General features: G+C 32.7%; 1 protein-coding gene, 1 long non-coding RNA gene and 2 pseudogenes across 3 annotated transcripts; 2 read left to right on the top strand and 2 right to left on the bottom strand.

The window, feature by feature from the left end:
- Positions 1-1,388: 1,388 nt before the first annotated feature.
- LOC145578279 (G-type lectin S-receptor-like serine/threonine-protein kinase At1g11330) lies at positions 1,389-6,042 on the bottom strand (annotated as a pseudogene).
- A 2,236-nt stretch (positions 6,043-8,278) lies between these two features.
- Positions 8,279-12,457, top strand: LOC145577454 (uncharacterized). Its single transcript, XR_014098797.1, has 3 exons — positions 8,279-8,399; positions 8,489-8,561; positions 12,076-12,457. It is a non-coding gene; the product is annotated as an uncharacterized LOC145577454 (long non-coding RNA).
- On the bottom strand, positions 9,354-11,928 carry LOC145579650 (G-type lectin S-receptor-like serine/threonine-protein kinase At1g11330; annotated as a pseudogene).
- A 1,243-nt stretch (positions 12,458-13,700) lies between the features above and the next one.
- Positions 13,701-14,712, top strand: LOC145577451 (uncharacterized protein At4g22758-like). 2 transcript variants are annotated; one of them, XR_014098796.1, is made up of 2 exons: positions 13,701-14,208; positions 14,449-14,712. XR_014098796.1 is itself a non-coding variant. In XM_081634886.1 (2 exons), the coding sequence occupies exons 1-2, from the start codon at positions 13,908-13,910 to the stop codon at positions 14,657-14,659; spliced, it is 471 nt and encodes a 156-aa protein (XP_081491012.1). In that variant the 5' UTR covers positions 13,701-13,907; the 3' UTR covers positions 14,660-14,712. The 2 variants fall into 2 exon arrangements, 1 of the variants encoding a protein (XP_081491012.1); XM_081634886.1 differs by having other exon boundaries at positions 14,490-14,712.
- Positions 14,713-15,080: the final 368 nt, after the last annotated feature.

The following is a 15,080-nucleotide window of genomic DNA, read 5'->3' as shown; positions in this document are numbered from 1 at the left end:
AATTCAATTCTAACAAATTAAAATTATTACCAGGAACAAGCTCACAATACATAGAAGCTTGACTACTGTAACCAATAAATTATCCAATATACCATGAAATCAAAATCACAAAGTAATTAAATAGAAGATTGAAATGAAGTAAAAAAAAAAAAAAAAAAAAAAAAAAAAAAAAAAAAAAAAGAAAGAAAAGATTGTAATTGCCTGGAAATTCAAGTTGATTGATGCAAAGGTTTGTTACAGCAGCTTTCGCGACTCCACCAGCGAAAAGCTTTTGGCAAACAAGGATTCAATGGAGGAGTGATGACTGAAGTGACTGAAGAAGGTTAGGACTAAGGAAGGAGAGAGGAATGATTAAATTTAGGCCTTGTTAAGCATGTTAACTCCACCAAAATAGGTTAATAAGTTCAATTCGATAAAATTTATTTTAATTTAATTTATTCAAAAAGTAAGTTAATTTGGAGAAAAATCAAGTTTAGAAAGTCTAAAATGTACAAATTGTTTAAGTCAAGCTAAGGGATAATATGAGCATATCAGCTAATAAATGAAGGATAACTTTGCCATTTTACTTAATTAATGGGTTATTTTGTCATTTCATTTTATTTTTTTTTTGAAGAATATTTTGTCATTTCATCTACTTTCTATTTTTTCTGTTAAAATAAAACAAAAATGGTAGGTGATTCACAAAATTGTAAATCCACTTGATTAACTAGATGCTCCTCATTATTCCCTCCATTTTGTATAATCTCAATATTAAGGAGAGTATAAATAATTAACTAAAGACATTCAATACTCAAAGTAGTTGATATTATTATATAATTTTATGTGGACTATGTGGAGGGTAAGAAGTGATAAAAGTAAACTAGAAATTTCCTTATCATTATTAAAACAAAAGTAGGAATATAAGAAATAAAAAAAATATCAAAATGAAAATTGGGAAGATTAAAAGAATTGTGGGAGTATAAAGTTACCAAATTTATAAGTGATGTAAATAATAAAAAACAACCAAAAGTAGAAGTAGTGAGGGGGTGGGGGGAAGGTTGTTCCACCGTCACTCTCATGATTGTGTAATTGTGTAAGAGACTCTGGTTGTATATAAGATTGTAACTGTGCTACAAGTGTTCTAATGCAGTTTTAGATGGAGAAATGGAGAATAGAATGTTCAAGGTTACAATTCTTTAAATCTAGGATGAAGAGAAGGTTTAATGAGCTGCATGATCAAGCTAACCAACTAATCTTTCCCTCAAAAAAAAAAAAAAAAAAAAAAAAAAAAAACCAACTAATCTTATTAATGACATGTCTTGTATGAGTCGTACATTTGATCCTATGCTTGCTGTGAATATTTTCTATTTTTGTTGGTCAAAATCATTTCATTACTGATGATTATTGGTCTCTTTTACTAGTTTACACTTTACAGAGAACTTATGAGAAAACAAACAATAAAATGCATACTATACTAGTTTACAGACAACTAATGAAAAAAACAGTTGTAATCAATCATTTAATTGTTTATCCATATTCACCAAAACAAAATATGAAATTCCCCTCAGTATATGCACAAACTACCGGCCACTCAATATAGTTAGATCGGAAACAAGGTTTATAGAAACGTTTTCTTCACCATATTGAGGGACTACAACATCATCAGTGCTATAAATTTTCTTTTGAGTAAAACCAGGTTTCTTTGGACTTGGAAGGTCAGCAACATCATCAACATTAAGCATGGAAATCAATGCCGAAATGGTTGGCCTATCTTCAGGATATTCTTGCACACATAATAGCCCCAGTTGTATGCATTTCAATATCTGAACTCGAAAACTTTGATCAAAGTCTAATGCTGGATCAATTAATCTAAGGATATCATTTTCATTCCACAATTTCCATGCCTGAAAGCATCCAAACATATATGTTAGTTACTTAGACATTCATATGATCTTTAATATAAAGACAAGGGAAATTAAAGTAAATTTTTGTTAGTGAAATGAAGATTATATCAAATAATAACATACATAAGATAAAAAGGCTTAAGGGTTCATAATTGGAAAAGCTATTGTTCTTTCTGCCACTGACAATCTCTAACAGTAGCACTCCTAGACCAAATACATCCGATTTTTCAGAGAATCGACCTTCCATGGCATACTCCGGAGACATGTACCCACTGCATATCAACGAAAGATTCATTATTACATTGCCTTTTGGTACAAGTATTATGCTTAACTGTTAGGAAACTTACTAGGTACCAACAACCCTTAAAGTATTGGCTTGATCTTGCTTGCTCCCAAATATTCTAGCCATTCCAAAGTCTGATATCTTTGGATTGAGCTCTTCATCAAGCAAAATGTTGCTTGCCTTGAGGTCTCGATGAATAATCTTCAACCTTGAATCTCTATGCAAATAAAGTAGGCCTCGACATATCCCTTCAACAATAATGAAGCGCTTCTTCCAGTCCAAATCTTTCCGAAGATGCGGATCTAACATTATAAAGAAGATTGTGGCATTGTCAAAGAGCCTTACTAATTTACAGCATAAGATGCTAAAATAATAAGAGATTATAAAACGTACCAAAGAGAATTGCATCTAAGCTCTTATTCGGCATGTATTCATACACTAACAGTTTCTCTTCTTTTTCTACACAGCAGCCCAACAGTCTGACAAGATTTTTGTGTTCAAGTTTTGAAATCACTACTACTTCATTCATAAATTCTCGTAGGCCTTGTCCGGATCCTCTTGAAAGTCTTTTAATCGCTATTTGTTGTCCATCTTCCAACGTTCCCTGAATAATATTATAGTATCATTCAACTCAAACTGTTGCTTTTGTATATTTATTGACTGATTCTGTTTCAGTTAAAAAAATTGTTACCTTGTACACAATACCAAAACCACCTCGTCCAATCTTGTTCTTTACGGAAAAAGAATTTGATGCAGCTACTAACTTATCAAATTCAAAGAGTGGTAAATCTTGAATATGAACTTGATCCATTCTATCATCCAACATGTTATGTAATGGAAATTCTCTAGTTGTAATTTTTGGCCCTGCGATAGCAATAACTAGCTTTTGATGTTACAACTTTCAATATCAAAAATGCACATATTATATCAGAGAGCTTAGAAGGAAAAGGTGTTACCACTCACCATATCGTTGCCTCAACAATTTCCATCCGTAGTACATGAAGCCAATAAAAATAATTGCACCCAAAATCGCCAAAATTGTAGTAATTATGAGTTTCTGTTTAGGGTCACCTATATAATGAGAAGAAAATCAACTTCTGTAATCAATCTCTCAACGCCTGACATCAATAGATCAAGAATACTTCTCTAAGTGAAAAAAATTGGTTCTCCTTATGTTAAATGCACGAGTTTATTACGAACAGACTAGAAATCTATACTGGTTGACACATAATGCAGAAGTAATTACAAGAACTTCTATTAAGGGTATGTTCACATTTACTAAACTGAACTGAACTGAACTGATTGGAGCTGAATTGAACTAAACTAAACTAAACTAAACTAAACTGAATATTTTATAAGAGAAGAAAATTAGGAGCTGAATTGAACTGAAATTATGAAATTTTTTCTATGGAGGCGGATGCACCATGCTTGGTGCATCCAATGTTCTTTAAAAAAAAGGCGGAATGAACATTTAGCTATTCAGTAAAGAACATATAGTTGTTTTGTAAAGAACATATAGCTATTTTATAAAGAACATATAGCTATTTTATAAAGAACATCCAGTTTTATATTTTTTTTTGTAAATCTAAAGAACATTTGTAATTTTAGTAAAGAACATGATAATATTAAAGAACATTATTCATATAGTAAATGTACATTTGGTATAAATGATCATGTATGTATATGAAAAATGTACATTTTACTGTATTATAATGTACATTGTATTATATTCTAATGAACATATATGTTATAATGTTGGTTACATGTTTTATATACACTGTATTATTTGCATCATATAAGTATATGAAAAAAAAAAACATTTTACTGTATTTTAATGTACATTGTATTATTTGGATCTACAACTTTTTCTAAATTTGTCTATTTGCTTGTTTTCTTCTTCCAAAATATATTAATTGGTTGATCTTCTTCAAGAATTTCATTTTACTTCTCATTGCAACAACAAAATTATATCAAAATCGCAATTAATTTTCAATAAAATCAAATATTACAATTTTCAATCAAATTTATAAAAAACAAACACTCAAACTCAAAATAAACAAGTATGAATGTCAAATAAACAAGTATAAATGTCGAATTTGGTCTTACCTTTGGTTTTTATTTGTCATCTTGAACAATTTTGGGCTCAAAATTTCGAATTTCTTGAAATTTTGTTTGAGGTTTGAGGAATTTAAATTGGTTTGAAGTTTTGTTTGGAGAGAGAAAGTGAAATTTTGGTAAAAAAAAATTAAAATGATTTGTAATTAATGTATGGTAAAAAATAATAATTATAGTACTATTTATCTATTTCATTATACAAAATTTCATTTAAAAAAAAAAATATACAAAATTGTTGCATAAAAAACTGACGTACATTATAAATGAACACTATGTTCTTTTATGTATATGTCCATGTACATTATAAATGACTACTATGTTCTTTTATATGACCATGTTCATTAGTATATATCTGAATGTTCTTTCCGCGTTTTTGTATTTTGGAGCGGATGCACTATGTGGATTGTGCATCCGCCTCCACAAACCAACTATTAGCTGAAGTGAACTGAAGTTGAGAGGTTTACCTAATTCTGAATGAGCCAAGCGAATGAAAAGATCAGCACCTTCAGCAGAATATTGTTGTATATCAACAAGGCTTGTATTCCACATCATGCATCCAATTCCTGTATAATATGCAAAAGCGAAACATGAACAATTCTGTAAGCACTTCCTTTTACAACCATCTAGACCACCTGAAGACCAGTAAGCATAATCTGGCACTTTCATGTTCTTCAGCTTTAGAAACTTGTCTGATTTTCCTTCTATTGTGCCACATTGCAGTGGTGTTCTACGAAAACACCCACTAGTCCAATTTCCTTTGTCCCATTCATCCTTGTTATTTGGCTCGAAACCTTTCAAGCAACTACAAATTGGTGACTTCTTGGGGTCACAACTTCCATACACACCACACTTTCCGTAAACATCACACTCGGACTCTAAAGAATTCCAATAAACCTCCCACTTCCCACTACTATCATTCCAATCCTCTTGAACCAACCGGCCATCATGATTTAACACCAATCGTTCCAACAATGATAAATTCGCCACTGAATATGACACCTCGATTTTACCTTGAATTTTATTATTAATTTGAAATCCATTGGAAACTTCTGAATGCATATAAGGGATTCCAAGAAAGAGATTACCATTCCACGGGCCAGATCTCCAATAAGGTCTTTCACCATCCATAATGAAAAATTCAGGAAGGTTTCGAGGAAGACTTACAAAACTGAAGCGTCCACTTGATGGATCCGAAGCACTCTTCCATGATCGAAGCAATGAGCTATCATTTCTTTCCATATCAATGGTGACCGTCATTGGAGGCAACACCGAGTTTGTTAAATGATCGAAGCTCTGCCAGATGGTCTCACCACTAACATTCGAAATCAGAACAAGATTTCCTGTATCTAAAAGCTGAGCTACTGAATTATCTGGCTGATGATCTTGAGATATATTAGTTGACCAAATGCTTTTATTTTGTCCATCCAATACTTGAAGATTTCCATCCTCGGAAATTCTGAACACCCCATCAGAAGAGTTAATCAGAGGATTATCTCTGTTAGCTATCCATACAACTTCTGATGTACCAGACTCTGAATCCTGCTTGTTACTATACCAGATCCCAACGTATCGATTTGTCGAATTAGTTGGACTAAAAAAACCAACCATAAAATTGGCATTGCTAGAAGCTAATGATTCTGGGTCTCTTAGAAACTGAGTAGTTGTGATGTTACTGATACGAGTATACTTAGTTGTTGCTGTTGCAAAGAATATGAAAAGAAACCAAGAAATGCATACAAGAAAAGTGTAAAAATTATTCATTGAATACAATTGTACCTTATTGCCTAAGGAAATAAGATAATTCATTGATTTCTTTTAGCATAATGAACATAATAATTTCATATGTACGATCTTAGTTATGACTTTCCGGAATTTCGTCGTCAAAGACAATTGACATGCTAGTAGTTAATTAGCTTACTTGCGTGAGCATATTTGAATTTTCTTGGCCTTCTCTTTATAAAATGGAGACAGTCAAATGTGCCAACAGTAGGCGAAAGTTATTCGAGTTTAATTTAAGAGTAGGCTCTCGTCATTAGGACTTGTATAATCTTGATTAACGACCTTACACTCATTCATTAGTCAAATTAATTAATTTTTCTTCATCCTTTGTTCGATTTTTAAAAGTTGTGAGCTTGTTGCAATAAAATTTATTGGCTAAGATACGCAGCTAAAGAATGGAAAGATGAAGGTCTTCAACAAAAAAAAATAGGTCCATTTGTGGATGGGTTTTCCAAGCGTAGCAATTTATGACATGTGTTGATAGGTTGGTGCTTATTATAGTTGTTATAACTGACGTGACCCGAGAAACCAACCTGTACCACAATGATCTAAACACAACTTTTTGGACAATAGAGTGACTACTCACTAGTGACTTGTAATTCGACCCAAACTGACCCAAAATTATTCGACAATTGATTTTGACATGATATTCTATAACCGGACCTAGATACAACCTATTGTCAACTAACAATTAATTTAACTCAACCGATAACAGTCTGAACCTCAATTGGCACCTAACTTGTTTAGAATTCAAAATCAATTATAACTCGATACAACCTATCTCCAACACGTACTTTTAGATATCCAAAAATAATATATCATCCTATGTACCCATTTATCCAAATGACACTTCAAGTAAACATAAACCTCTCATAATTTTGGACGACTTAGAAAGGATGTTTGATTCAAGTAATTTAGATATGAGTTTAAAATGGGTAAAATGATCTTTCTGTTTGTGGGAAATTATAACCTTTAAGCTACTTATTTTAGTTTCAATGTTGAACCTCAATTTTGGAGCTTATTATAACAATAACTAGAGGTGTCAAAACTGAACTGAACCGAACCGAAAAAAACATCCGTTTCGAAGTGTAACCGATCCGATTTGATCTGAGAAACTCAACACCCAAACCCGATCTGTAACCGAACTAAACTCAACCCAAATTTGACACGATTTGAAATCAACTCGGCACCGATTTGACACGACTTGAACTCAGATCAACCCGAAACCGATTTGACCGAAGATGAACTCAAACCGAACCGAATTGATCCGACCTGAGCTCAATCTGAACCGAAATTGACCCGACAAACACCCGATTCAATCCGATCCATTTTTTATCCGAACTGATATTAACCCGACCCGATTTTTACCTTATTTTTAACTTAAACCTAATTTATTATTTACCTAATTTATTGTTTACCTTATTTTTTACTTAAACATATATTAATGACACGATATGGAAAAATGACACATGAATAACTTAATATCGATCCATTAACAAGATATAAAAACTCAATAATTAATCTAATTTTAAAAATATACTTATTTGAATATTAAATTTGGTCAACCCAACCAAAATTCAGCCAAACACAAAAAGTATCTAAATCAGAATTGATCGAATAATGAATCAACTTCAGGAATCAAAACAAACTTAACAGATTCAAAATCAATCAAATCGAAACCAACCCGATCCAAATTCATCCGACCCGAGATTAACCCGGTCAAACCCGTTTTGAACCCGATCCGATTGTATCCGAACCGAATATGAACCGATTTAAAGTTGACCCGATCCAAACTCGATCTGGACTCGACAGATCTGACCCGAATTTGATCTGACCTGAAAGTGAATCGATCCGACTCAAAGCGGGTTAAAAGGGCAATTTTGAACCGAATATATCCAACCCGAATAAACCCGACCCAAACTCCATCCGATTATCCTAATTGGCACCTCTAATAATAACCACTAATCATTCATAAAGATAAACATTAGTATGTTGAAAACAAAAAAATATAAAGTTTAAAAATCACAATTATTGTCGTTAAATTGGAGATGAATGGATTAATTAATTTACTATGGTTAAAGATAGAATGGATCAAAGTTAAAAACACATTCTCTTTTACAGAACTCCGTAACTTGCTTTATCTCTCAGTCACGAAAGTGATCTCCCCTCCTTACGACTCTAACTCAACATCTCATCAAAGATCTTCATCATATAACATCAAATTCTTCATTTTTGTTGCCGTATGAACGAGGGACAATAATGCACTTTTGATGGGTTTTGTGGGTTCGAAGGATTTGTGATTCTTTACCTTCGAATTTGTTTACTGCATTCAATCACAAGTAGGTGCTTTCAATTTTATGTTTGATTAAAAGATCATATTTTATGGGTAAAATGTTGCAATTGTTTTGATTTATTGGCTCTGCTATAGGTTTTCATCATCTATCAGTGATTCAGAGGCGATTAAAGGTTGAAACTTTGTCAAATTTCTGTCCAATTTCCAGGTTGGGTTTGTTTAATTAGTATCAGTTTTGCTTAATTTTGTTAAATTTGTTTGTTTTTAGATCAAATTGATGAATTTTACTTGGGATTTTGATAATTCGTTGAACCCAATTGATGAACTTATAACATTAATACATTATGGGAAAATTTGTTTAAAAGGACAACTTCAGTCTCTTTTATTCAAAAGAACCTATTAAAAAAAATTAAAGTTGTTTAAAAGAACCATAAAAGGCAGTTTGGGTTGTTGAGGGGAACCAAGGCGGATTTTCAGTAGGGGAAAGAGGAGAGGTGGTACTTATGTCAGGATTGTTACAATGTTACCATTTTCTTTCGAAATCTCTCCAATATTGGAGGGATTAATTTCTTCAACATTATTGAACCACACGATTTCCTTCTATTCCCCTTCCCTTCTTTTCCCTTATCTTCATGATGTACTATCCAAACAATGGAAAATCCCTCTCCCCTAAATCCTTCAATTCAAACACACTGTAGCTATACTAGTCAACCAAGGTTAGAAGCATTTAACAGAAAAAGATATTAAATGTGCATTTAAACTTTTTTTACTTACAAATGTCCCATTTTAAGGGTTACCATTGGGATTTTTCTTTTCAAATCTATACCTCAAACCCATAAGGTATATATAGTATATATAGGGCTTAGAAACTCTCTACCAAACCTGCATTTATTATCAAATAAATGAAAAAAACATAAATCATTCTCAAACAACAACCAAATAAATGGTATTAATAACAATAAAAATCCAACCTCATACTACCTTATATTCATTTAAGAATCCAAGTCATAGTATTATGTGAATCAAACACCGCTCCTAAGGAGAATTGTAAGGATTTGTGAAAAAAAAAAAAAAAAAAGAAAAAAAAAAACACATACACACACTCACACACCATACATGCGTGTATGTGAAATAGATACATATATCCTTACTCCTTAGTATAACCTCAAACTACCGACCACTTAATATAGTCAGATCAGAAACAAGGTTTATAGAACCGTGTTCTCTACCATATTGAGGGACTACTTCATCATCAGTACTATAAACTTTCCTTTGAGTAAAACCAGGTTTCTTTGGACGTGGAAGGTCCATAACATCTTCAACATCAAGCATGGAAATTAATGCCGAAATGGTTGGCCTATCTTCAGGATATTCTTGCACACATAATAGCCCCAGTTGTATATTCATTTCAATATCTGAACTCCAAAAAACTGATCATAATCTAATGCTGGATCAACTAATTTTAGGATATCATTTTCATTCCACAATTTCCATGTCCGAAAGTATTAAAGAAAATGTGTTAGTCACTAAGACAAACTAAAGAAATTATATGAACTTTTTGTTACAGAAATGAAATTTATATCAGATAACATACATAAGATAAAAGACTCAAAGATTCATAATCTGAAAAGCTATTGTTCCTTCTGCCACTAACAATCTCTAACAGTAGCACTCCTAGACCAAAAACATCCGATTTTTCTGAGAATCGACCTTCCATACCATACTCTGGAGACATGTACCCACTGCATAATGGTAAAAGATTCATATTATTATATCGCCACTGTATAGGTACAGAAGTACTATGCTAAACTATTAGGAAGCTTACTAGGTCCCAACAACCCTTAAGGTATTGGCTTGATCCTGCTTGTTACCAAATATCCTAGCCATTCCAAAGTCTGACATTTTTGGATTGAGCTCTTCATCGAGCAAAATGTTGCTTGCTTTGAGGTCCCAATGAATAATTTTCAGCCTAGAATCTCTATGAAGATAAAGTAGGCCTCGACATATCCCTTCAACAATAATGAAGCGCTTCTTCCAGTCCAAATCTTTTCGAAGGTGTGGATCTAACAACACAAAGAAGATTGTGGCATGCATTGTCCATCTTATTAAATTATGATGTAAGATGTTTTAACAATAAGTTAAATGCATAAACAATAAACCGTACCAAAGAGAAGTGTATCCAAGCCCTTATTCGGCATGTATTCATAGACTAACAGTTTCTCTTCTTTTTCTACGCAACATCCCAGCAATCTGACTAGATTTTTATGTTGAAGTTATGAAATCACTACCACTTCATTCATAAATTCTTGTAGGCCTTGTCCCGACTCTCTTGATAGTCTTTTAACCGCTAATTCTTTTCCATCTTCCAACTTTCCTAGCAATATTATCATATCATTTAGCTTAACCTTTTGGCTTATCTTTATATATTTACTGACCGATTCTGCTCAACTGAAAAAAATTGTTACCTTGTATACAATACCAATCAACCTCTTCCAATCTTGTTTTCTAAGGAAAAACAATTTGTTGCAACTAATAACTTTTGGAATTTATACAATGGTAAATCTTGGATTTGAACTTGATCCATTTTATCATCCAACATGCTATGAAATGGAAACTCTCTGTTTGTAATTTTTGACCCTGCATTAGCATGACTATCTTTTGATGTTACAAGATCAAATAAAATTGACAAAAAAACATAGAAAAAAAAGTTGTTTACCAACTCACCATATTGTTGCCTCAACAATTTCCATCCATAGTACATTAGGACAATTACAATAATTCCACCCAAAATTGCCAAAACTATAGTAATTATCAGTTTCCATTTTGGCTCATCTGTATAATGACAAGAAAAGCACCATCCATGAACAATCTCTTATCATCGTATATCTATTAGACTAAACTTTGGCAAAATTGGCTTCAATAGCACCAAACATATATAGCTTGTGTGTTGTGAGTAGTACCTAATTTCAGGCTACTAGTTAAAGGTAGTGCTGCTCACTACACCAAAGTTGTGTACTTGTGTGTGGTGTTGTCGAGGCCGATTTTGCCTACTTCTAATGATTTACTTGATAAAAACAAGCATGATATCAACAAAAGTACGTACTACAGAGTACATGGAATTATATTAAGTTAAGATGTTTACCAAATTCTGAATGAGCCAAGCGAATATGAAGATCAACACCATTAGCAGGGAATTGTTGTAAGTCAATAAGGCTTACAGTCCACATCATGCAATTAATTTGCGAATCAGAATAAGCATAAGCTAAACATGAACAATTCCGAAGACACATCTGCTCACAATCATCTTCACTATTGGATGTAAACCAATAAGCATAATCCGGAACTTTCATGTTCTTCAGCCTTGAAAACCTATCTGCTTTACCTTTTATTGCGCCACACTGCAATAATGGTGTTCTCCGAACTTTACACCCACTAGTCCAATTTCCTTTTCTCCATTCATCTTCATTAGTTGGCTTGAATTCCTTCAAGCACCTAGAAATGGGCGATTTCTTTGGATCACAACTACCAAAGGCACCACATTTCCCATAAATATCACACTCGGATGCAAGGGACATCCATAAAACTTCCCGCTTCTTGCTAATATTATTCCAATTTTCCTCAAGCGATCTCCCATCATAGTTCACCACAAAGCGTTCCAATAATGATGACGGGTTTGGTACAGAATATGACAACTCAATTTTGCCTTTGATTATTTTCCTCAGAGATATGAAATTCAGCGGAAAAATCTGAATGCATATAAGGTATTTCAAGGAAGAGACGACCATTCCATGGACCGGATCTCCAATACGGTTTATCACCATCAAAAATGAAGAATTCGAAAATGTCTCGAGGAAGACTTACTATGTTAGTAAGCTGAAGCGTCCACTTGATGGATCCGAAGCACTCTTCCAAGATCGAAGCAAAACTGTGTCATTTGTATGCATATCAATGGAGACTGTCATTTGTGGCAACAACGAGTTTGATAAATGATCGAAGCTCTGCCAGATGGTTTCACTAATAACATTCGATTTCAGAACAAGATTTCCTGTATCAAAAAGCTGAGCTACTGAATCATTTGTCTGACCTTTAGACATAGATATGCTTCTGTTTGTGAGTCCGTTAGAAATGAGTAGTGGTGACATATTTGGCTGCTACTGCTAAAAATACGAAATGAACCAATAAATGCGTACAAGAAAAGTGTATATAATACGAAACTTCATTGTATTTGTACCTTATGCCTAAGGAACTATGACGATAATGTAATTTAGTAATTCCCATTAACATGAGAAGATGAATATATTCATGTTATATATGATATTAGTTTTGAGTTTTGACATTTTAGTGAAGAAAAATGATATGTATATTAATACTTGATTATATGTGAATATTGTCTCTTTATAAAATGGAGACTATTTAGGCGGCCAACATACATACAGTAGGAGAAAGTGACTCATGTTTAATTAAAGATTAGGTTGTTTTCATTAGGATTGCTATAATCTTGATTATCGACCTTACACACATACAACACATCTAATTAGTTTCAATAAATTATTTTTTCTTCATCCATTGATTATTTAATTGTTAAACAAGTGATAAATTTGTCACTGTTAGCTTTAGTATGTAACTTAGGAAAAAATAAAAGATGCAAGTGATCTTCCTGCCAAAAAAAAAATAAAATAAAATAAAAATTGATGGAAGTCTATTAAGGGGTTTCCCAAGCTTAGTAATAAATGCATTTCCTGTTTCGGCATGTGCATACTTGTTTCATGCCACATATGTATTTTAAACACGCACTCCAGCATGAGACACACTCGAAGGTATAATAGAAAAGATAAAATTTAAGAAATGATCTGAGGTATAATTATTTTGTCATTGATTTTTAGGAAATAACGACCATAAGAACACTATTATTGCTCATTTGAACATACATTAAAATAAAAGAATAATGAATAATTAGCGTCATTCTGTCCACGCCATAATATGATTAGCATTAAAAAAATGCTAGAACAAATGTTTAACAAAGAGCATATACCAGCACAAAACCACCTATTCCCTTTCTCTAAATAAACCTTTTATTTGCCATTATATCTTATTTATAAGCTTTCCTAATTATCCCATTTTTCACACCACTTCCTTCAAATTCATTTCAATCAAAATTCTTCTCCTTCAATCAAATCAAAGTCATCAAACAAAAAAAAAAAAAAAAAAGAAAATACAAAAATAATTTGAATGGTACACACAGTTAGAAACTTAGCTTCTTTCATGCCTTCTCTTCATTTCAACATCCCATCTTCTGCACGTCATATGAAACATACGCAGGCCGACCGCGTTTCCTTCATATTATTGCTCCTCTCTTCTTCTTTCAGCTCTTGTAAGCAAGCTTGGTACTATCGCTGCCTTGGCCTTGACCCTTAGACAATTTTTTTGAAAAAAAGTCCATAATTTTATCGTCTTTCCTTTTGCCTTGTAATTATAAGGGTTAATTACAAGTTAGGTGCTATAGTATATACCATTGATCAATATATATAAGTGTTACAACGTTATAAACAAAAAAATGAGGAAAAATTTATCGGAGAATATGATGACTAGCCTGTACTCCGGAGACAAACAGAAGAAGGGCAACTGCTTTGAGTGTAGCAAGGGCAGTATCAACGACCGCGACAACAAACGTTTGTTGGTGATTATCAATGTGCTAGGAAGTGCAGGGCCTTTGAGGTTTCTAGTAAATGAAGAGGATGTTGTTGACGGAGTTATTGCCACTGCCTTGAAGTTGTATGCTAAGGAAGGTCGCCTCCCTATATTGGGTTCCGATTCTACTAAATTTCTCCTCTATTGTTCCCATGCCGGTTCTGATGGTAAGCTCTACATGCCCTTCTCTTAACGCTTTTGTATTTATGACGTCTAAGCTGGTTATGTTCAGACCTTAAGGGTAATGATGTAGACCAGACACGAGACAATAATGATCAAATCTCTTAATTTCAATTGTCACTACAACATGTACATACGTTCTTTATATATATTAATGCATAATTTTAATCGTCAATATCTTTAACAAGGTTTTATATATGATGATACGACTATATTTGTCAAGTAAGGTTTCAATACAGTTAACGACAAGTGTACATCAAATTTACAGCCCTAGGCACATGGGACGAGATTGGATCATGTGGAGGGAGGAACTTTGTGCTATGCAAGAAGCCAGAGCAGCCATCAAATATGAGTGAAGCAAGATCCCAAATGATTTCACAAAAACGAGGTAGGGGTTGGAGAACCTGGCTCAACAAATCTATGAGCATCAAAATATAAATCCAATTCAAAGGTCAAAATAAACTTTTTAATTTAATTATATTATCACAAGAACTTATTACCTGAAAATTTAGCATTTATTTTAAATGCATCCATAAAATTATTGTAGTATATATATATATATATATATATATATATATATATATATATATATATATATATATATATATATATATAGAGGAAGGCTCATGTAAGAACCCTTCTCTATATAAGAACCCAATCTTATATAAGAACCAATCTCAGCCCTTTATTAGTTTTGATCTAACCATCTAAAATAATCCTTTAGTAATGGCATTTCTGTAATTTTGAGAATTTCGTATTTAGAACATAGAAAAAAAAAATTTAGAACATAGAAAAAAAATTTAGAACATAAGTAGAAAAAAATAATCGTAGCATAGGTAAAAATTAATAACATAATCTG

Source organism: Chenopodium album, chromosome 14 (assembly GCF_948465745.1).
Source record: "Chenopodium album chromosome 14, dcCheAlbu1.1, whole genome shotgun sequence".
NCBI lineage: Eukaryota > Viridiplantae > Streptophyta > Magnoliopsida > Caryophyllales > Amaranthaceae > Chenopodium > Chenopodium album.
The sequence above is the reverse complement of the archived record's forward strand: the minus strand, read 5'-3'. Positions and strand labels throughout refer to the sequence as shown.

Bases quoted from the DNA above. Each gene is read 5' to 3' on its own strand.
- LOC145577451 (XM_081634886.1), top strand. From the start codon at position 13,908: ATGAGGAAAAATTTATCGGAGAATATGATGACTAGCCTGTACTCCGGA. The intron at 14,209-14,489 runs GTAAGCTCTACA...TCAAATTTACAG, and splicing joins TTCCCATGCCGGTTCTGATG to CCCTAGGCACATGGGACGAG.